The 24,246-nt window shown below is 49.5% G+C and overlaps 1 protein-coding gene across 4 annotated transcripts in view; it reads right to left on the reverse strand.

The window, feature by feature from the left end:
• TOX2 (TOX high mobility group box family member 2) overlaps positions 1-24,246 on the reverse strand; it is a 112,917-nt gene that overhangs the window by 4,517 nt on the left and 84,154 nt on the right. For all 4 annotated transcript variants that reach the window (XM_070420910.1, XM_070420908.1, XM_070420911.1 and 1 more), the window contains exons 4-5: positions 1,755-1,994; positions 154-381 (exon numbers count right to left, since the gene is read on the reverse strand). In XM_070420910.1, coding sequence (XP_070277011.1) covers positions 154-381; positions 1,755-1,994 — 468 coding nt within the window. The remainder of the gene's footprint in view (positions 1-153; positions 382-1,754; positions 1,995-24,246) is intronic.

Below are 24,246 nucleotides of genomic sequence, written 5' to 3' on the forward strand. Positions count from 1 at the left end.
AAACAGCAGAGTTGGAAGGGACCTAACTTCCCATCTCACAGATGGGCAAACCAAGCCCAGCAAAAGCCCCTAGTTCTAGGCTTATCAAGTCTGTCCTTGGCTCTGGGACCCCAAAACCTCAGGGCTACGGCCCAGAAAGAGATGGAGACTCACCTGCTTCTGCTCCTCTCCCAAGCTGTCCCACATGGAGGCCACGATTTTGGACACGTCCCCGAAGGTGGCGCTGGGGTTCTGTCCCTTTATGGCAGCCTGAGTGTCTCTGAAGAAGAGCGCGTAGGCGGACACTGGCTTCTGTGGCTCATTGGGGTCCTTTTTCTTCTTCTTCTTTGGGTTCTTGGCCTTTTTTCCTGGGTCAGCTGAGGGTCTCTTCTCTCCCGACATCTGCCCGGGTGAGAGGAGTCAGAAAACTTGAGATGCCCGGGGACTCCTGCCAAAGGGGCCCCGCCCCAGCCGCAGGCTCAGCAGGCCCTGTTCGCACACAGGTGCTGACCATCCCAGGTTTGAACACGGAAGCTTGGGCCACACTGCGGGGCCAATCACTCCCCAGGTTGGGGAGGCAATGGACAGGCAGACAAGACAGACAGACGGACAGACACACACACATTCTGGACAGGAGCCCTGGACTTTTTTTGTTTAACTCATTAATGACAATCAGCATGGTGGTAAAGTTGATTCAAAGAGAGAAACTGGTTAGTGCCCTATAGGTAGAGTAATAAAAGGATCACTTTCAGGACTTCGTTTCATCTTCTCCGCTGGACAGAAGTCACTTGCACCTCTACAGGGAAAAATCAATCCGCCTTGTAATCAGACAGAACTCGCGTACGCCCCCATCACCTTTTCCTTGAGTTAACCTTTACCGAGGATAAAATATCCCAATCAGTAACGAAGAATAAATCAAAATAAAGTTACTTAACCTCTCCATGCCTCAGTCTCCCCACCTGCCAATGGGAGATGATCACGGCACCTGCCATAGGGAGTTGTGAGGAGGATCACATGCGTCAGTACTTATGCGCTTAGAACGCTGGCTCACGGGAACTGTTTTAGAAATGTTTTCTCAATAAAAAAGAAAAGGAAAACCACCCCTGCCTGGCCTGTGGTAGAGACCAAGTTATCGTGGTGATGGAGCTGGACCAGGATCCAGAGGCACCCTCCCCCTGCCCCAGCCAGAAGGTCAGGGTCTCTGCCAGATGGCGTGGGCGCCATGGCTACTGCCCAGGCCTCTGCGGGGCCACCACGTGGACAGAAGAAAGAGGCAGGACGTGTGGGATCAAGTCTTGATTCTGCCACTAGCTCGTTGGGAGACTCCCGGCAAGCACGTCCATCGCTGGCCCTTCTGGGCCTGTTTTCTGCCCCAGTTAAACCGGATGCTCCCTAACAGGGAGACTTGATCAGTGTCAAAGCCTGGCCAGGGCCAGAGCCTGGGCAGCTGGTGAGCTCGCATCCTCACGTGTGCAGGGGTCATGTCCCCAATGGAGGGGTCATTTTTAGAGCCCTATCCCAAGGTCAATGCTGCCCAGAGGCGCCCTCTGCTGGGCCACACATTTTTCCAGAATATGCCACTGAAACAGCCCACTGGCCATTCAGGAATAAGACTTCATTTTCTCCCAAAATCCTCTCCCTCCTTGTTTTCCAGCAAAGGGTCTGTTTAGACTCTTGCATCTTTTCTATTGGTAGATGATGCCTGTTTCCATGCAGGGCCCGTCTTCCTGCTGACGGGAGGGCATCCCAAGGCTTTGCATGGCCACCCTACCTACCTTGAAATGCGCTTCCGATTCCTCCTCCTGAGTTGAGCTGGAGGGAGAGGGGGTCGCTGACTTGCTCCCTGGGGGCGACGGGGAGCTGTGGGCGATGCCACTCCGGATGCCCATCTGAGAAATGAGCTGGGACTGGCTGAGGGCACTCATGTGGCTGGCCAGCATCGCTGGGCGACCGAGCAGGGGCCCTGGCCGGCCCGAGTCATAGGCAGCAACCTCTGAGTGGACCATCTCCTGGATCTGAGAGAGGAGGACAGGGCATTTTGAATTAGAAAGGACCTGTCCTGCCCCATCTTCATATCTGAATTGCGGGGGCCCAGGGGAGAGGCATGTAGGTGAGAAGTGGAGGGTGGTTTCCCGGTGGATTCCTCATAGGTGAGTGCCCTGCATGATTTGGTGCACCCATGGGGGGGCCTGGCACCTTGACAGTTTGCCATTATGCTGACATTCAGCCTGGAGAGACAATCAGCATTTCAGCCCTCGCTGGAGCGCTCGGTCCAGTTGAGAATGGATCATTTTATGAGACTGAGTCTTCCCTCCTGGCACATGGTACGTCTCTGCATTTATTCACTATGCAGCATGATAGCAAAGGACAGGCCCTGGAAGCTGACCTGGTTTGGGATCCTGGTTCAGTCACTTATAAGCTGGGTGACTTTGCCAAGTGACTTAACCTCTCTGTGCCTTGGTTCTTCATCTGAAACGTCTGGGTAATAATTAAACCTACCTTTTAGGGCTGTTAAGGAGTAAATGAGCCTAGCACATAGTAAGCCCTACATTGTATGTATAAGGGTTTGTTAAATACACAGAATAAAAAAATCCCTTAATAAGTTTTGCATTTTTCTTCCTGTAGCTCAGTAATATTTGTATTAATTATTCCCTATGATATTTTCTAACTGGTTATTTTGGGGATACAAGAAAGCTACTGATTTTACATGTAGGCATTTCTCATACTAAGTACATGTTGAGAATAGTGTATACTTTTTGCTTTAACAATTAGAGATACACACACTGTTCAGCGAGGCATATCAATTTGAATATTCTTTCAATTATTTTTATTTTCTCTGCATCTGTGGTTATTTTCTTTCTAATTTCTCATCTCAAGTATCTGCGTTTTCCTCTCACTTTTTCTCTACTAAGCAAGTTCATGGGTTTTCTATTTTATGATGTAGGATTTCTATTTTCTCCTCAAAAGAATCAAATCTCACATTTTTTTGATCTCTCTAATCCTTCTCTGTTTTCTATTTCTTTAATATCATTTTAACCTTTATTGATTCCTTTCTCTAATTTTTAAAAATTTGTTACTGTTGCTTCCCTCTCATTTTAGTTGTACTTTTAATTCAGTTCTTTGCATGTGGCTTCTCATCTTTCAGGTCTAAATTAGAATGTCGCCTCCTCAGAGAAGCCTTCCCTGACCACTTTGTCTGAAAATCCTAACCCCCTACCTTTATGTTCTATCATCATATTGTTTCCTTCACAATTTCAAGCTACAATTATGTTGTCCATCTATCTGTTTATCATCTCTCTTCCCCTCTGGAAACTCGATGAGCAGAGGACTTGTTCACTATTGTATCCCTAGTGTCTTCGGTAGTGCCTGGAACGCAGTAGGTCAGTACTTTAAAAATATTTGTTAAAGGATAGAAAAAGGAAGGGAGGGGAGGATGCCGCTCCGGGTAGGTAAAACTCCCCAGCTGCCTCTTTTCTTGAGAATGTGATGGAATGAGAGTTGTTTATGCAGCAGCACGGGGCACAATTGGCGAGAACTGGAGATGTGACATTATTTGGCTATTTCCTTCTTTGAATCAGACTTGGGATAGGACATAGTCATTCCCTATCGAGTCCACAATCTCCTAAGAGTTTAATGAGCTAGATGAGATTCGATCTTCTCTGAATCTTTTTTTCTTCAAGTTTCCTTTACCCTCCTAGCAAAGAAAGCATAAATAACACAAATAATCCAAATAAAATCCCCCTTGAAAGTACAGAATAAAATGGTAGAAGAATAAACAAGGATATGTAAGTAAAACAGTTTCCAATGTATAAAAATATCGTTTAAAAATCAGAAAATTTAATCCATTCATATCATATATATAAAAGGCTAATATGCAAAGTGTCCACTTGGGAGTTCGACCGGAGACCAGGAGTTCACTTACTCGCTATGATGTGCGGTGTGCTGACCACCAGGGGGCAGCGTGGAACGAAGGAAGGCCCCGGCAGGCAGCTGGAAGGCCCCAATTGGCCCTGATCGCCAGCCAGGCCTAGCGACCCTACCCATGCACGAATTTTGTCCACCAGGCCTCTAGTTTATTATAAAGATAGAATCATTTGTTCATAGATATTACAGTTTGTTTTTTTGATTCTTTGAGTTTCCCCCATCTTTCCTTTGTTGATCAAATTTTATCTAGTGATTTTTCTCTAATTCCTCATGTAAGAAGAAAAATTAAGCTTTTAATTTTTCTCTCCATCAGTGGTTTAGGTTCCAGATGAATATTTTTTTTTGCTTTTCACTAAATAATTTATTTCAATCATTATTCTGACAGTTGTATTATGTTTCATACCATGATAACAACAGTACTTTGACATTAACTTTGGATTTTGCTATTTTCATTGCTCACACCACTGCGTTTTTTTATACCATATATTTCCCATATTTCATCTATTTTAATTCATTTCTCAATCAAAGGTAATTGCCTCTCTAAGTAATTTTTTTAACCCAAAGCTCCTTTGAAATAAGAAAAATTTGCATGAGGCTATTTTTGTATGTAGGCCGCATTTATTTAATTTTGTCTGATGCTTGGTAAGCTCTTTTGAGTTGAATAATTCCCACTTTTTTCAGATAAGTGATATTTTCTATGGTTATTTTTTTGATTATTGCCCCTTTTCCATTGGCCTTTTAAAAGGAATTTTCCTGTTAAAAATCCATTTTGAATCATCAGGTCTTTTATCTTTTCGGTCATAATTTTGAGCTCTTTAATGTCTCCCTTGAATTTGGGGAGAAAATCCTGTTATTTGATTATCGGTTTTCACTGCATTTTAAAGTCCAATAATCACATATTTTACGTAAAAACAATCTTTCCTGATTTCAAATTTTTTTCCTCACATTGCACGACATAACTGAAGCCTGTAACTTATGAGCGGTTTTCCCCCATTCACTGGAGTAGGAGCTTCAGAATGGACCTCCTTTAGAACTATAGTTTTTGTACATGTATCTATTTCTATTTCTAATAACTAGATCAGCACCTTGCACACAGAAAAATCAAATGCTTGTTGGTCCTGTTGAATAAAATTAAAGATAGAAGAGCAGAACTGGGTGTGATCTGGGAATGATGTCAAATTTAGCTCAGTGAGTCCAGGGTCACCATGGAGGGTGGGTGGGACTCTGGGCCACTTCACTCCTGGTTACAAAAATATTCTCAATAAATGGGCATCAGGCCTTTCATGAATGTCTGCTCTGTGGCAGACATAAGCAGACAGGAGAGCTCTGGGAATGAGAGAGCCCCCCTCGCGCCCCCCCCCCCCCCCCCCCCCGCCACCGCCACACACACAAACACAACTGCTCTGCAGGGCCTCACAGCTAATTAGGGAGACAGACCCCTACATAAAGAGAATATATGGCTGGTTATTAATAGATACAATCCAACAAGACATGGGTACAGCCATTACGCATCCTAGATTTTCTAGGGCATTGAAGATTTTTGTCCTAATCTCTCCAAAGTAGAAAACATGCCTCTGATGTGAGGTCTGAGGATATCACCGGTGTAGGCGCTGGAGGGCCTGGCCCAGATCCTCTCACCGTGCCGCTGCGCCCGTCCCAGTGCTGGGAGTGTGGCCCCTGTCCCCTTCTCCAGACAAGTGTCACTGCCAAACGGGAGCTGCCTTCCTCCAGAGGCTATGACACCCCACACCCCACGCCCCACCCCGCAGCAGACCTCACCCCCTGCTGGACTGACACAGGGGCACAAAACTCCTTCCCTGCTGTGCAGGCGAGCCCCAGAGCGCCCCGCGCCCAAGGCCAGTCCTTGCTGGGCTCCTTCCTCTGTAGACCCCGATCCCTGCAGCCCCCTTCTCCTGAGAGTGCTCCCTCGATAAACAAAGTCCACAAGAACCCTCAGCTCGGGGTCTGCTCGAGGGGCCTCACCTGTCACCCTCCACCAGGCCCACCGGTTCCCCCGCCTTGGGGACTGCATCCCACCAGCACCCAATCATGCTCACCCCTCTCCCGGCTTTAAGTGGAAATCTCCCTTACTCCAGGCCTAACAACTTCTGTCCCAACTTTCTTCCGTGCAGAACCATCATCCTCACTGCCCCTGGGACCTCCCCTCCCATCAGCGACTCACCCAGCGCGTGTCTTCAATACTGTCTGTCCCACTAGAATCATCTTCATCCTCCTCTCCACCGTCCTCCCGGGGGAGCAGTTTGTATTAAGTACTTAATGTGTGCCAGAAACAGGGCCAACTGTCTCTATTATAACACTGATCGCCCCAGCTACCCTAGGAGGTAATATAATCACCCCCAGCCGAGGAATCATGGCTCAGAGAGTTCAGCGCTGGCCCATGACCACAAGGCTACCGACCGGAAGCTGGGTTTCTCTAGGCCACCGCACTTCCTCTCTTGACGCCGTCTTCCCTGGTCCTGGATTCCTGGGCTTGCTGCCTCCCCTCACAGCCCTCTTCCCTCTGTCCAGGGCCAGCTCTTGGCTGTTGGCTACCTCTCTAGCCAGTCCTTCTTGGTCTCGTTCAGTCCACCCTTAAGCACTGGCATTCCTCAGGCTCTCTCCAACCCCCTTCCTTTCTACACCCCCAGCCCCCACTCACCACCACCTTGAGTCTGTGGCTGCTACGCGGTAGGAGGCGACGCCTGGTGATGCCTTTAAATTCTGATATCTCACCTAAGAAAGTGTTTCATTTAAAGCCAATGTCAGGCTTTAAAAGACAAAAAGGTGAGCTCACAGGATGGATACACAGAAGTGGCCAGACAATGGCCATCCCTTCACACATTCTAGAACAGTGGTTCGCAACCTTCTGGCCCTTTAAATACAGTTCCTCATGTTGTGACCCGACCATAAAATTATTTTCGTTGCTACTTCATAACTGTAATGTTGCCACTGTTATGAATCGTAATGTAAATATCTGATATGCAGGATGATCTTAGGCAACCCCTGTGAAAGGGTTGTTCGACCGCCAAAGGGGCCGCGACCCACAGGTTGAGAACCACTGTTCTAGAACACCTATTAGCTCATACAACCCCTTTCCCAATTAGAACCCATCCTGCTCTGCCCAACATGCTCAGCAGCCATTGACTTTTTGTCCTAATCAGCGACAGCTGATGCCGTTTAGGTCCTGCCCTTTGACCTTGGAGGACCCCCCCCATTCCCTGCAGAGGGTTACTGCACCTGTTGATGGCTTCCTGCCTCTCACTGCCGGGAATGATGAGCAATTAAGGCCCCGGGAGTGACCCTCAACCTCCACTTCCACTCCCCTCAACGGGACAATTCTGAGTTGTGTCCCACATGCCTCTTGGAGGGTCTGCAGCAGGATTGCATCCCAGTTGCCACGGTGATCACAACTCATCAATCCACCCCCTGCTGGCTTTCTTCCCTTCCAATCTCACCTCCCTTCTTCCTTCACAGGGCTTCCTGCAGACTCCCCCCAGACAAAATACTTGCACCCAAACCTTTGTGTCAGGGTCTGATTGAGGGGGATCCTAAAGAGAAGCCAGCCCTCTCTCAGCCTCCTGCATGGCTTCCTTGAGTCCAGGTGCCATGCTGGCCACCAGAGAACCCTTCTGGAGTATGAAAGGTCTCCCTGCTCAGAATGTTTCTGTCGCTCCCCAGTGGCCGCTAGCCTTGTCCTCGCCTGTAAGACACCCACAGAGATTCGTGCCATCTTGCTGGTCCTACCTCTCCAGCCCCTTCCCGGAGCTCCCGGGACATGCGGGCTTCTCTCTAGGACGCAGCCTTTGCCCTGCGGCTCACTGTTCCTCTCCTCTGTGTCATCCTTTGAGACTTAGCTGAAATGTCACCTCCTCAGAGAAGCCTTCCCTGACGTCTCTCTCCTCCCTTCTCCTCTGGCCACTGCCTCTTCCTGAGACTTTCCCAGGGCTCAGCATAGTGGGTACCAAGCATCTGCTTATGTGCAGACACATAACGTGCCTGCCCAGCCCTGGGCAGGTTGCCTGGCGCACAGCTGGCACTAACGAGATGTCTGGTAACCAACTGCACCACGCCTCCTGCTTTCTCCTGGAAGCATATGGACACGTCCAAGAGCCACGCGTGCACCCTCTCCAGGGAGGATGAAACAGAAGAAACAGTAACAAGGAGCCGCTGTGAGCATAATTAGGTTCGCCTGGCTAATACATGCTCAGGGTTCAGGAACACAAAGGGGCTTTCCGCAAAGTCCCCATTCACAAGCCCTGCTGCGGGCCCCCACACAGTAGGGAGAGAAGGAGAAATCGCACCTTTCTCTTTCCCATCTTCTGCGGATTCACAGAATGAACACCCTGCCTGCTTCCTCCGAGGCAGGGACGAGGTGTCGGTGGACACAGCCTCACACTCGGCCTGGGAATCGGAACGCCTCTCCGGAGGCCACAGCGGTTCTGCTCCTTGTGGCCCCTCCCTAAAGCCCCTGCCTCTTTCCAGAGGGTCCAGAAACTTCTCCCAAGCACAGTCAGATCCCAAAGGAAAATTATCAAGCCACTGAGAGCATTTCACCGTCCCTTCCACTATCTCAGAGTAGACCTTCCTGATAGGTCATAGCCCTGTTTTGGTGACACTAGTAATAATGACAATAATACCTGCTATTATATTTAGTGAGGCTCACTGTGCGCCAGGCACTTCATGAACAAATCTTTGACATCAGTATCATCCCCATTTTACAATAAAGACACTAAAACTCAGAGAGGTTAGCCACTTGCCCAAGGTCACACAGCTAGGAAGTAGAAAAGTCAGGATCCTGGCTGTTTCTCAAGACTGGGGTCCCCTCCCTGCACCCACACAGACCCTCACGGCTCTCCTGGGGGGAAAGGTCAGGAACCTGCTCTCACAGGGCAGCGGTGAGGATGCAGCGAAAAGGTAGGTTAGCACAGAGCCCGGCACATAGTAGGTGCCCAACACAAGGAGGTTTCCTTTCCTTCATTCAAACCTCCTGAAGGTATGAGCTTGAACCTAATCTCAAATGAGCTAAGAAGAGGTGACAAATGCTGGAAGTTTCTAAAATACAAGAGAAGAGGGAAACCAGGAGGAAAGCTCCAATGATGATAAAGATTACAGCACAAGGCCTGGTACAGAGATGCTTCACAACCTTTGTTACATTTATTAGGTCAGTAATTGGCAAACTTCTGTAAACGACCAGGTATAAGATATGTTGGGCTTTAAGGGCCAGATGGTTTCTGTCATAACGAGGCAACTCTGCTGTGGTAGCACAAAATCAGCCACAGGCAATATGTAAACCAATGGGTGTGACTGAGCTCCAATGAAGCTTTATTTACAGAAACAAGCAGAGGGCCAGATTTGGCCTATGGCTATGGGTTGACAACTGCTGTGTTAGTCAAATGTTGTCAAATAAAAAGAAATACTGGTTGCAGCACTACCTTTATTTGGCAATTACCATCTGCCGGGCACTGATCTCCGCACTGTTCTCCCGACCACGTTCAATTCTCACCCAGCCATGGGAGGAAAGGTGTGTTTATTATCAGCATTTTACAGACTAGGAAGCCGAGGTTCAGAAAGGGAAGGAAATGTGCCCCAGGCTTTTAGAGCTGGGATTCAAATCCAGGTCTGTCTGGTTCCCGCCCATGTCCTCAGGCACTGCATCACCAGGTGTGCTGCCCCTCAGCTAAACCCCGCCCTGGCCACCACTGGGCTCTTGCTCTGGCTCATGCTGCAGCCTCTCTTGAAAATCAGAAAGACCTGGACTGGTGACAGAGATCTGGTAGTTGGCCACTGAACTCCAAATCGGAGCTTCCATTGCTGTCTTGAGCCTCCTTCTCATGTCCTTGACTGGGCCTCTGCCTTGAGCTGCCCTCATCAGAACGACCTCTGTGGTCATCTGAGTTCTCTAATCCTCTCGGGTCCCCAAGACTGCTCCTGCTACTCATTCACTCATTCACTCATTCATTCATTCATTCAAAAACATTCTCTAAGAGCTCTTATGCCTGAGATCCTGGGCTAGATGCAGGAGACCAAGATTAGACCAAAAGCAACCACCTGAGTGCAGTCTGATGGAGGAGGCGGAGATGTGCCCACACGGTTGTAACCAGTGCAGCAGCACAGGTGTTCAGAGGGACCTGGGCCAGGCAGAAAGGGGTCCCTCCAAGGACTGGAGAGCCAGAAAGCCTTTCCCTAGGGCAGTGGTCAGCAAACTGTGGCTCGTGAGCCACATGCGGCTCTTGGGCCCCTTGAGTGTGGCTCTTCCACAAAATACCACGTGCGGGCACGCACATACAGTGTGATTGAAACTTCGTGGCCCATGTGCAGAAGTCGATATTTTGTGGAAGAGCCACACTCAGGGGGCCAAAGAGCCGCTGTTTGCCGACCACTGCCCTAGGAGAACGCTCTGAGCTAACTCCTGAAGGGGAGGTTTGCAGAACAAGACAGGGTGGAGGGTGTTCCCTGGAGCAGGAGCATATGCACGGGCACAGAGGCATAGAGCAGTGTGAGGGTTAATTTTATGTGTCCGCTGGACTGGGCCATGCTTTCCAAGACATCTGGTCAAACTTTATTCTGTGGGGGTCTTACTGGATGAGATTAGCAACTGACTCCATGGATGAATAAAGCAGGTTCCCCTCCCCACTGTGGGTGGGCCTCATCCAGTCAGTTGAAGACTTGACTAGAACAAAAAGGCTGAGTAAGAGGCAACTTCTGCCTTGGCTTCTCCTGCCTTCAGAATCGGCTCTCCTGGGTCTCCCACTTGCTGACTGGAGATCCTGGGACTTCTCAGTCTTCGTAATCAAGTGAGAAAATTCCTTTTAATATCTATCTATCTACCTACCTACCTATCTGATTCTAAACTATTTGTTCTGTTTCTCTGGAGAATGCTGACTAATACAAGTGGCACGATGAGCTTTGCAAGCTGCCCATCATAGCCAGGCATAGCTAGAGTGTCAGGAAGAGTGGGAGGTGGGGATAAAGAGGTCCCCGAGGTTAGGACTTGGAGGGCCAGTGTGTTCAGCAGAGAGGGACCGTGCCTGCAGGTGCTAAGTGGATGGCCACAGGCTTCAAGCAGAGGGTGTCAAACCCAGGGCTGTGCCCTGTGCCGACAGCTGCCGGGCAGTTCTGGGATCTGCAGCAGAACCACCTTCCTGGGGAAAGTGGTCTCAGGCCCCTGGGAAGCAGCAGAGACACTGTGTTAGCTTCCTATGGCTGCTGTAACATGACAGCACAAACCCAGTGGCTTCAAAGAACGCAAACTCATTATCTTCCAGTTCTGGAGGCCAGAAGTCCAGGCAGTCTCAGTGGGCTCCAAGGGAGAATCTAATTGTTTGTTTGTTTTTTTATGGATGCGGTGCTTGTGCCTTGTCTCGTGGCCCCGCATCACATGGCCTTTCCTTTCTCTGCTTCCACCATCACATCAGCTGCTCCAGGTGTTGGACTTGTGGGCAGTTAGACAGACATGAGCAGAGCAAGGACGATGGGCCAGGTACAGGAGGTCACCAGGGTGGAAAGCCCAGGGTGACTAGCAGAGGGCAACTGTAGGTGGGAACTCACCCCCAGGATGAGCTTTCCTCCCCTAGCATAGCACCGGTTTGGACCCCCTGACCCTTCCTCCCTAGAGATAACACATAAACCTCAGTTGTAGTTCAGCTCCAGGTCCAGAAAAGCAGCAAAACTATACAAGAGACACCATGGCTGACCTCAGGACCAGCTGCACTGAATAATGACCCCTGCCCTGGCGCCGACCAATCAGTAGAGACCCTGACCCTGAAAAGACACACCTGGAAAGCTGCTGAATATTCTATTGAGCTCTTCCCCTGGGACCTCCCCTAAAATCTCTATCCTTAAAACCCTCCTGGGAGCACACCTGGGCCTTTCTCCACCCCCCCCCCCCCCCCCCCCACCGCCCCAGGTGTGTTACTATTACCTTCCTCACTCCTAAGTTCCTATGGCTCTTCCTTTATTTTTATAATTTGTTTCCTAAGCCCATATCTTCTACGAATTACTTCTTCCACCTCTGTGATTATATATATAATTGGAGAGGAAAGGAGAGGGAAACAGAAACATCAATGATAAGAGAGAATCATTGATCAGCTGCCTCCTGCACACCTCCCTACTAGGGATCAAGCCCACAACCTGGGCATGTGCCACAAATGGGAATCGAACCCTGACTTCCTGGTTCATAGGTCTACGCTCAACCACTGAGCCATACCGGCTGGGCACCTCTGTGATTTTATAAATAAAAGTTCTCCTACAGTTTGAGTCTTGGCTCTGAATTCTTTCCTAGCCAGAACTCAAATATCGAGTTCTTGAGTTGCTGAACCCAGTCTGGTCTGACCTCCCCAGTCTAACATCTGGTGCTCTTTGGGCCTATAGCAGACTCTCCAGTCCCCTCTTATGAGGACTTGTCATTACATCACTGGGCCTACCCAAGTAGTCCAGAATAATCTCCCCATCCCAAGAATTTTAAAATATATTTTATTGATTTTTTTACAGAGAGGAAGGGAGAGGGATAGAGAGTTAGAAACATCGATGAGAGAGAAACATTGATCAGCTGCCTCTTGCACACCCCCTACTGGGGATGTGCCCACAGCCAAGGTACATGCCCTTGACGGGAATCGAACCTGGGACGCTTCAGTCCGCAGGCCAATGCTCTATCCACTGAGCCAAACCAGTTGGGGCCCAAGAATTTCAACTTAGTCTCATCTGCAAAATCCCTTTCCCTCTGTAAGGTAACATACAGGCTCAAGGGATTAGGGCGTGGGGGACATCTTGGGGGGATTATACAGTCTTCTGCACCCCAGCTACCCCTCCATGCCAACCTTTCCAGGAGCACACTGCTCTGAGGTTTCCTCGGGCTTTCAGAAGCAACTATTTGAAAATCATTTTCCTTTAGGAAGAAAAATTCCAGCACAAAAGAGGAGAAAAGAAAGCCAAAAGGAAGCCTTTCCCATTGGGAAGCCTTCCCTTCACCCGGAATCCTTGTAAGTATTTCTAATAAACTTTCATGCTTGGCGAGAGATTCTTTGCACGCTGACAAATTTCTCCTGAAATTTGAGATGTCTTGTTCAGAGTAATAGCTACAGTGCACAGGTGCCCAGCTGCTATTGTAAAATCAGTAAGCATTTAATTGAAACAAACGACTATAATAATAGTACATTATCCCTGCAGGCCAAGCGCCATCACAGTTTTAATTATTGAGTTAAGAGTCAGACTAATTTATCCTTTAACGCAACAGCCCCATTCCTGGTTACGCTGATCACCCTGTTATGAATATGTAGGCACCAGGAGGGAAGGACGTAAATGCAAAGCAATTTGTCCCCTTCTGGCTGGTGTTGTGTTGGAAGGAAGGTCTGCAGACACTGGGCGCTGAGACATTGGTCTGGGTTGCCTGCCTCAGGGTGAGAGATTTCCGCTCAGGTTGGGATGGGGCTGTGTCCTTATGCTTCCCATCTCTGGCGCACAGGCCCACACCTCTGCTCAGAGCCTGCACCAGCTCCCTCCTTCACTCGAGAAGAAGCCTAAGGCCTTACTAAGCAACAGACACTTAGAACAACCCCACCACCACCACCACCACCACCACCACCTGCTACCTCTCTGGCCTTCTCCCCTCTGTTCCTCCACCCCCTCCACTCCACACCAGCACGCTCACCTCCTTCTACCCTTTACACCAAGCATGCTGCCCCCTCAGGAACCTTCTCCCGCTTGGTGTCATTTTGACCTCTAGGGTACACTTGGCCAAAGACCCTACAATACACAGACAGCCCCGCGATGGAGAATAACCCCGCCCAAAATGTCGGCAGTGCCGAAGGGTCTGATTTAGGGGGATCCCAGAGACCCAGCCCTCTCTCAGCCTCCAGCACTTAACCACACACTTCTCCACAATCCTTGTGCACTGGCCCTTTTCTCTGTAACCCACCAATGACAAATGTCCTGCGGCCCCTTCCATCCAGCTACCTTCCCAGTTCCTACTGAGGGTTTAGTAGGAACTTAAGACTTTTGTTTTTATTTTTAAACTGCGCAGGTATATGCATTAGAATCCTTACAGTTTTCTGTAAGTGCTCTGGTTACAAAATTGTATAGACCTTGAGAGGTTTGCCCCAGCTCCATTTTTTTCTGTAAGCTCTGTTATTTTCAGTATTTTGCAGGTTTTTTAGGACTGCATCTACCTGCATTGTACTTATTAAGCTGTTGCCCTGTGCCAGGCGCTGTGCTGAGCACTGGGATTCACGGTGAATAATGCGGGTGAGTCCCCATGGAGCTCACAGTCCCGGGAGGGTGCGGACACCGATCAATTCCACACCCAAATCCACAGTTGGTCACAGGGGTGATGCGTGCTGGGAGGGGAGCCACCGGCCACTGTGAGGGTGTCAAATGCAGACTGGGGACCCAGAAAGGACAGTGGCTGGGGTGAGGAAAGGGGGAAGGATGAGCTTAGAGAACCAGGCACAAGCCAGGCTGCGCAGGGCCTGGGTGCCAGGTGAAGACCTCTGGCTTTATCCTGAGGATCACTGGGGACCCAGAAGGGTTTTAGGCAGAGTGGTGACTTGAACTTTAGAAAGGCCAGCTTGGCGGGTGGCAGCTTCCAGGTGAGAAGTGACGCAGCCATCACTGGAGATTCAGATGGAAAGAAAGAGATGAGTGTGAGAGATGCCATGGGAGAGGGTCAGGGTTTGGAACTGGTGCTCATGGCAGGTGGTCAAGGATGACACCAGGTCACTGACGACATCCACAGGCTGGTCCAGGGAAGGAGAGACATGGCCAGGCCGGTGGGGGGAGTGGTCAGCGGTGAGCAGGCTGAGATTGGGCACTGCTTCCAAGTGGGGTCGGCAGGTGGGGATGGTTGATTACATGGTCCAGTGCCCAGAGGGGGGCCAAGCAGTGGAAACTGACCTGGGTCCCCAGTGGTACCAGCCACAACCGTGGAGAGTCAGGCAGAGAGAGATGCAGGAGGGGCCTGCAAGGCCAAGGAGAGGCGGTCTGAGGGCAGAGGACACCAGGAGCACTGAAGCACCACAGTCTCATCAGGGGAGCAGAGGAGGGGGAGTTTCAGGAAGAAGGGGGTGGGCGGCTGGTCTAATACAGCCAAAGGTCAAGTGTGATAAAGGCAGCACGTGCCCAATGCCTTTGGCCAGGAGGCGGCCACCAGGGCCCTGAGAGGAGCCGTTTCATAGTCAGGGGGCGGGCAGAAGCCAGCGTGAATGGGGGGGAGGGGGACACAGACAACCGGGACGAGGACCTCCCTGGAAGCTCCCCTGGGACCCTCAGGGCCGAGATGGGACAGCAGGCAGGTGTCCAAGGACAACTTTCCACTCGGGTGCTAAGGGGAAAGTGCTGTCGTGGAGGGCGGGTGTTCCTGTTCCGGTCACAGAAATGCCCCCAAGGGACCTTAACGACAGCACTGATGGCCACAGCCTGGCTACTACGCTCACAGCCACATTCTTAGCTTTGGTCTCCTGGGAGGCAGCTGTTCTTCCCAATTTACAGCTGAGCGAATGGCGTCTCAGGGGGGTGACGTCCGTCGGTCCCCGTCCGCAGCTCGTCCGGAGCAGCGCCAGGTCCCAACTCAGGTCTGCCTGACCCAGAGTCTGAGCTCTTTTCCCCACTGAGGGCATCGGGGCACGGTGTGGGCCGGGCCGGCAGGGACAGACTGCCCGAAAGGACACTTATCACCACACGGAGTCGGCACAGCGTATCTGTCCTGTTTTGACTACTGCTGAACTCTTGGGGAGCCGTTGGACAAAAACAAAGGAACTGGCTGTAAGGCGAGGCTTGGGGTCCTGAGTCAGCAAGGCGTCCCTGAGTGTTGGGGGGGGGGGGGGGGGGTGGTTCTAGGACTTCAGGGTACATTGGGGCCAAGGCAGGGATGAAGCTGGGGGAAGCGCCAAGGGCAGATCACAGGGGATGAGGGTGGTCCTGCAGAAACTGGGGAGCCTGGTGGCCGTGAGTGGGGGTGGCCTGGCAGGTCTCCTGTGCTCAGGGTCAAAGGTCAGGAGAACTTGGGGGCTGTGATGGACCAGGGTGAGCTGAGGAGGTGGGGCTAGCGCCCTTGGTCTCAGGAGGCAGATAACCAAATGACCTGTCTGAGCGTGAATCCTCCCTCTTCCCAAATTTGACCTTCGGTTCCTATTTTGAAGGGGGGAGGGGAGGGCTGATGCCCTGGGCCATGGGTTGGGATCCTGGCGCTGCTCCCGCAGGGGCTGAGACACAATCTGGGAGGATGCGTCTGCTTATCTGGCAGGAACCTTTGCCTCTCCATCTCAGTGGCAGGGAGGATGTATTTTACTCCTTTATCTCGTTGTCTGTCTGTCTGGAATGTAAGGCCCATGGATCAGGGATTGTCATCTGCACAGGGCCTGGGAGAGCACGTGGTACAGAGTAGGGGCTCAATAAACGTTTATAGAATAAATGAAAAAGCACATGAATGAATCTTGATGAGGTGAAGCTGAGAAACTTCATGTCTTGCTCAAGGTCTTGTACCTTTAAGCACCAGAGCCAGGGTTTGGGTCCAGAACATGGGGGGTATTTTCCCTCCACCTCCCCATACACAGGCACCTCTTTCCTATTACCAGTCCAGCTCCCCACCCACCACCTCCCACCCCCCTGCCCAGGCCACTGCCAGGGACTGCCCTAGACCCCCATCCTCAGCATCTCTCTCTCTGCGAGGGGCAGCTCTGATGCCCAGCTGGCCCAGCTCCCTCCTCCTGGAACCCAGTTTGCCTCTCTAACCCCTACTCACTTTTCAGTCCTCAGCTCAAATGTCACCACCTCCAGGAAGCCTTCCCTGGCTCTCCTACCTAAACCAGGGTCCCCGGTTATTGCCTCTCATGGCATCTTGTGGTTTTTTATTGACCTTGACATCACTGCAATTATACACTCACCCTCGTGTGAATGATTCCAGTTGTGTGCTCTGTCTAGGAAGGAGGGGACCTGCTTTGCTCCTGGTGTCCTGCCCCAGGCCTGCACACAGCAGGCACTCAATAAATGTTACAGGAATGAGCCCGATAGGCCTCCCCAACCTCCAAGTCAGGCCCATGGATTCGAACCCCTAAGTGGGACTTGTCTCCTCCAGCCATGCCCCTCTCCAAGGGTTTGAAGTATGGCATGGCCAGACTCCTGCTTCCTTCAAGCCTCCTCGTCCTGCTCCTTACTGGCCATCCACACACTGCATGCTGTGCCTCTCTGCCTTTGCCTATGCTGTTCCTTCTGCCAGGGCTGCCTCTCCTGTCCCCACACATCACCTGTTGTACCTCCGGAGACCAGACGGAATGACCTTGACCAGCCACTCCATCCCCTGGGCTTTCTCACCTGAGGGGCTCTACAAGGGGCAGGAGTGGAGTCAGATTTGCATTCTGGAAGCTACACTGGGAAGGAACCAGCTCATGAATGAACCAGAGGGGAAAGGCAGGGCAGGGAGACCAGGTCAGGCTTCTGCACCAGCAGGACCGTGACAGGACGTCTGAGCTGGATGGGCAGTGGGCCTGGGGCGGGGCAGTGAGGGGGGAGGGATTCCGGAGGCAGGCTCAGCATGGCTCAGACTCCTGGCAGGTGTTCGGACCCCACATGAGAGGGGAGCACAAGAAAAGGGAAGGGTTCCTCACCTCCTCCCCCTTAACGCGTAACATTCTCCATTGTGAATTAGCACACACGCTAATTAAAACCATCTTTCCAAAGAATTTATTATAGGATATTCCAAGCTAATTATAAATTCTCTGTAGCTGATCCTGAGCAGTTGGCTAATGTGGTGCTGAAATCTCTTTGGCCACCCTCGTTTAAATTATTCATCAGGCCCTGCAACAGTTGTGAACTGTAATTTAAACAGTCAGCTCATGAATATTCAATCAGCACAACAAACACTGGTGTGTTTTACCGCCTGGCCGCTCAATAGCTCAATATTTTGTATCCTCACCCGTGTTTACATGTGTTCATGAACTCCCGAGAAAAGCGTTGCCTATTGAAGTCCCTGGTTAAGCCGAGATTGAAATGCCCAGGAGAGGGCTGGAGGCTGCAGGCCAATATCCAATATCCTTTCTTGGAAGAGTTGCGGGTGGTCAGGCCGGAAGGGTCTAAGGATGGGAGGCCCCAGAGAGGGCAAGGCCTGGCCTGAGGTCACACAATGAATCCAAGGCAGACAGATTCAGAGTTCTGAGGTGGTTCCCGCTGCCTCATCGGCCACAAATTAATTGGTGCAGAGGGCTGGGGACATCTGTCCCGGAGACAATGTTGGGAACAGGGAGGAAGCCAGGCATTCCATGCAGTCCAGCCACTTCAGGGCAGTGGCCGGATGCTGCCAGAGCAGGTACAGCGGCTCTGGGCAGCAGGCTGTCTTAGAATCCAGGCTGAGTCCAGCCTTAAAAGTCAGAGTTCCCACCCGCCACGGCCAGCTCAGAGGGACGTGTCCCCTCTCCCGCTGTCAGCATTAGGACCCCCACAGGCTGTAAACAGTTTCAAAAGCTCCACAAATAGATCCTCACTGATTCTCACACCCCTCCTCTGAGGCGGACACTAGGATGATTCGCCTTGTTACAGATGAGAAGACTGAGGCTCAGAGGGCTAAGAAACTTGCCCAAGGTAGAGCTCTCCTCTCCTCCCTCTCCTGACATCACCCCCTTAGAAGTCATTCTCACAACTCTTAAGGAACCCATCCCAAGAGAATTTCATAATAGAGGAAAGTCAGACACAGCCTAAATGTCTGCCAATAGAACATTATTTACATTTACAATGAAACATCCGTTGTGACATCGGAATGTTATGCAGAGCAGACCCTAAAAATAAGGGCATGAACTATAATTACCGACAAGAAAATACACCCATTACAGACCTGCAGACAATGGGCAGTTCTAGAACAGACAAGAGAGCACAGGAAAAGGCACCATAGCATGGTCCCATTTATGTCAGGTATATGTGTAGTAGTAGTATAATGCACAAAGGTCTGAGGGCAAAGATACTTAGCAAGTGGGTAGCTTAATCCTGGTTATTGCGGATGGTGAGGTTTTAATGATCTTTTATTTATTTATGTTTAATTTTTTTATTACAATGAACATGTGCCATTTTTAGAAAAATCAATAAAGCTATGTTTTTGGAAGAATTTTGTATTCATTTCAAAAATTATAGAATAAAGGCAAAGCCATACTCCAAAAAGATGTACAGCCATAAATGTTTTATTATTAAACAAAAAAAGTGAACTAAAGAATCTAAAATAAAACATTTACACATCTACAGAAAGAAAGATTAATAAACACAAAAGGAGAAATGAATAAGTTAAGAAAAGGAGAAAAGTCACAGAATTGAAACATAACTCTGATGGCTGGTTCCCTGAATAAAATTAATAAAACAAAGTAGGTAAGCGAGTAACCTGGATAAAGCTCTGGTAAAAATACACATGAAATAAGAGAGAAATTATAATACACAATTTTAGGGATATGAGTGGGGAATAAGCCTATAAAAAGTTTAAGATAATACTACATATAATTCAATGGTAATAACTATAGATCTCAGTGTAATAAACTTCATTTTATGAAGATGGTATAACCTGTATAATGGTTATGTAGATTATAGTATATAGAATTATGAGAAAGCTATCTTATAAAATGAAAACTATAGATCTATTTCACTAGAAAAATATAAAAGAAAAATATTAAGTTAAATAATAGGACATTAAATCCAGCTTCATATTAAGAAGTATATATGTGTATGTATGTTTCAATACGTAGGTATACATGTATCCCATAACCAAGTAGAATATATCAATATTGGGGAATCTATTAATAAAATTAATCACTTCAATATACTAAGGAAGAAAAACTTTATGATCACCTCAATACATACTTAATAGGCACTGGCTAAAACTCAACAAAAATTTATAGGTAAACTGAAAGATTAAGAATTTTTTAAAAGTATGCTTAAGAAACTGGCTTCAGCCTGGTCAGCATGGCTCAGTGTTTGAGCATCAACCTATGAACTAGGAGGTCATGGTTTGATTCCTGGTCAGGGCACATGTCCAGGTTGCAGGCTGATCCCCAGTGTGGGGCATGCAGGAGGCAGCTGATAAATGATTCTCTCTCATCATTGATGTTTCTCTCTCTCTCTCCCTCTCCCTTTCTCTCTGAAATCAATAAAAATATGTTTGTTTGTTTGTTTGTTAAAGAAACTGACTTCATGCTAAGGGTGGACTTCATTCCCATTAAATTGGGGGAGAAGCAAAGATCACTGGTCACTGAACATCACCAGTTAGTGAAATCTGACCCAATGCAGTGAAACAAAAAGCAACGAGCTACAACCACTGGAAAGCATCTATACAGATGTGATAGAATTTCTAGAAACCCCCAAAACCTCAAATCCTAAGAAGTTAGAATTTGAGACAGTCAAAATAAGTAAAAGGAATACACTGATTTCTTATTTACCCATAAAAAAAGTTAGAAAACAGAGTTGAAACATTCTAACCACAAAGTAATGCAAAAATATAAAATTCTAAGGAATAAAATTTATAAGAAATATGTTGGACCCACGTAACTATAAGGAGAGGCAAATTTATTTAAATAAATGGAGATTCACATTGTGTTTCTGAATGGGACCACTCAATAGTATGATGACATAAAATCTCCCCATTTTATTTGGTGGATACAATGAAATAATTTCAAGAGAAAAAAAGAATGGTTTTTGTCAAAGTGACTTAAAAATCCATCTGGAAGAAGAAATGAGTGAGATTTGTCAGAAAACAGTTGAAGAGCAAGAACTGTGGAAAAGTTGTATTGCATACTTCGAAGCCAGAGGAGTTTAGACAGTGGCGTAAGGACATAAAAAAAGAAAATAATGGAAAAGTGAAGAAAACCCATGTATTTTTTAGTATATTTTTGTAGCATATTTAGTAACAAATCAAGTCAGTGGGAGAAGGGATGAATTTTAAGTAAATGATATTGATAACCATTTAGCATTTGGAAAAACAATATTAGAACCAATGTGGTATTTTATTGGAAAAGGGCTTCCTAGGTTCCCACTGAAGGCAGAAACCATAAAAAAGAACACAGATTTAGGTCAAAGAAAACGTGGAAAAGATTTAAAATTAAAAGAATAACACCACCATTAACTAGATGAGAAGGAAATAAGCTGAGAATAAATATTTGCAATATACATGACAAAAGGGATGATATCCTTAATATATAAAGAGCTATGCTAAATCAATAAAATTTCACAAACGCCCCAATGGAAGGTTGGACAGTGTGAAAGAAAAGACCAACCACAAGAGAATAAATTAAAATGTCCAGCTCCTGTGCTGGATGGATGCCATTGCTACAGCAGATTAATAAGGGCCTTGGGTACATGGTACATGACCTCTGATGTGGAAAATGCATCAGAGTCAGTGTGGCCCAAAGGGGACTTGGGAGCAGAGATCGCTCGCCTGTGGTGGGTACCCCCTAAGGCCCCCCGGGAATTGACCTTGTCCCTCAATACTTTGGCAGATGAATACCTTGGGGGAAACTAGGAAGGACACAGAGTTTTCCATGTGGGTTGGCAGGGAAGAAAAACAAAGGCAGCTCATACACGAAGTGCTTAGAGACAAATAATAGCATTGCTACAACGACCATGCTGAGCATTTTATAAGCATCACAGCATTTAATTTTCAAAACAGCCCCTCAAGGATTATTAACATATCCATTTTACACGTAAGAAAACCAAAGTTCAGAGGGGGTGGGTAATGTGTTCAACGTGGCAAGTAGCTGGAGGAGCTCCTTTAAAACCAGGTCTCTCGAAGCCCAAAGCCAGCGACATTAATTCTGGCAAAGCACTGACCCCTTTCAGCAGGGCAGTGACACCACGTGAGTGTCCACATTAAGGGGCCACAGTGGCAGTCGAGCCCGAAAGAGTACTGTCTCGTGTCATTGGCTGGACACAGGTCACCAGTGCTGTAGATACCGGCTCGAGTTGCAGCCTTCTGCCACGTGCTGGGGCACAGTGACCGTGGTCCCTACCACGCTTGGGAATCTCTTTGGAGGGAGTAATGGGAAGATACAGCTCCAGTTTAGCATGACCCAGGTCCCAATGGTGGACAATAGCAGAAGGATGTGGCCAATTTGCTGGCTACCAAGTAAGACTACGTCGTTCATAAGGCAGATGAGAGAGCAGGGAAGAGGGGTCTCAGGGGCAAGGACATGGGGGCCGAGGTATTGGATCCCAAGGGAGAAGAGGAGTCCTGTGGGATGGGGAGTGACCACCTCAGGCTGACCCTTTGGCCCCAGATTCTCGGGTGGGGACCCCACACTCGGCTGGCACACACAGATCCCAGCGATCTCCCTGTCCTGGGTTTTCTTTTCTTCTATTGCACTCTATTTCTAATTCTGCACAGTGACCCATGAAGCCTCCTAAGGATGAGACGTTCCACAATCAAGGGAGAGATGGCCTGGCCCCTTTCTCACCACGGGCTGGGGACGGTCATGCCAGGCTGTCTGTTTCAAAGCCTGTGTCCATAGGAGGCATGAGGGGCTGGGAGGAGTCAGGAGCTACAGGCAGAGCTGTAGGTCCTCTGGTTTCTCTGGGGGAAAAGTGTGCAACTGCAACAGATGTGAGGAAATCCTCAAGGCAAACAGAAACACAAGGGGCAGTTCCGTGAGTCCTGAAAACGTTGGAGAGTTCAGGACTCCTGAGGGTGACGGCCGCCCCGGGAGCCTGGTTAAGCCTGGGGCTGGGGTCGAGGGTGGGGTGTAAGAAGCGGTGTCAGTCACAGGTTCCCAGGTGAGGCGGACCCTGCTGGCCTGAAGGCCTCATTTTAGATGCAGATGCTGCTGGAGTCCCCCGAGCCCCACCCAGATCAATTCCTGGAAGTGCTGGCTGTCAGAGGCTCACAGCTGCCTCCCTCTCCAAGAACGGCCCTTGGCCAATGAGCGCCGTCTTGCCTAGAGAGTCCTGTAGGAGGCACACTCCCATTCCAGCCGGTCACCCATGACTGACTCACACCTCACACTGGGGACAAATGCCAGCAACTCCCTGGTCTAACTCATGCCTGAGAGCTCCCTGTGGGACCAGGCCCACCTCCCACTCCTGCACGGATCTGAATACCATCCGGAATGTCTCATTTACTCCTTGCAACAGCCCCAGGGGGACACTGTGGCACAGAGAGGTTAAGTGGCTTGGCTAAGGTCCCACAGCTGGTGACGCATGCAGCTGCCTGGCCCCGGAGCACTCCCTCCCAACCCACCAGCTCTCCGGACCTGTGGCTCTGATCTGCCACCCCAGTGACAACAGCCCCCTGCAGGGCCCATCCATGAAATGCGTTAGAGACCTCTCTCCCTTGATCTCTACCACTCTCCTTGGTAATCGGGGCTTTGTCCAATCAACAGATGAAAGAGCTGAGGTTGGGAAGAGAGTGACCTGCCCTACAGAGTTGCTAGTGTTGGCAGACAGGACAGGAACCCAGGTTTCCCGACTCCAGTCTCTCCATCCGTTTCTGGAAGAACTGGCAACGGCTTATTCAGGACAGACTCTTCAGGACGCCAGCATCCCAGGCCCACACTCCATCCAACAGACCAGGGACAGGGTCTGACGACTCACCCCAAACCCCTCCCCTTTTCCTTTGCTACCAAGACTTTGGGAAATGGCCACCCAGGCTAACGTTTCTGCCCCTCCCGCCTATCTCAGTGAGAGCTCTGACCACCTCACGCTGGACGGACGGAGGGACAGAGGGACAGGGAGACAGTCCCACCTCCCAGCTCAGAGGCCCGGGGGCGGGGGTGAGAGCTGCCTCTGCACCATGAGGGCGTAAAATACTTGAGGTCAAGAGAACAAGGTCCTCCTGTTGCCTCCACAACTTCCTGGCTGTGCGTCTCTGGACAAGCCCCTTGCCCTCTGCGCCTCAGGAACACATCTGGAGCCCAGGATGACCCCATCTCCTCTGAAGTCAGCGGGAGGGTCACTGTTACCTGCCAACAATGACCTAACAGCACTCTAGTCTGTGACGCGTTCTCAGAGGCAGCCTTTATTTTTCATTCATGCATTTGTGTGTTCCTTCAGTCAGTCTGTCAACAAACTCCTCTCAGGCACCTGCTACATCCCCGACACAAAGCTAAGCAGTATTTCAATAGCACAGCCACCCTGTGGGTTAGATAGCATCTTACTTAAGGCTCAGAGAAAGAGTAATGCCCAGGATCAGCCAGCACGGCAGGATAGGAACCCCAGGACTCCAGACTCCGGTTAAGTGCCAGGGCGTGGACAGCAGGGCTGCCACCATCACAGCCGGGCCACGGCCCGACCAGCTGCTGTGCTAACGTCTCCCACAGGGCGCGCCTTTCCTCGAAATGCTCCTGGCCCAGCGGTGCATGGACACCCTCTTCGGAAGCTTTAACATGTAGATGAGTT

Source organism: Myotis yumanensis, unplaced genomic scaffold (assembly GCF_028538775.1).
Source record: "Myotis yumanensis isolate MYYU_CA2020_CCGP unplaced genomic scaffold, mMyoYum1.0.hap1 SCAF_7, whole genome shotgun sequence".
Lineage (NCBI taxonomy): Eukaryota > Metazoa > Chordata > Mammalia > Chiroptera > Vespertilionidae > Myotis > Myotis yumanensis.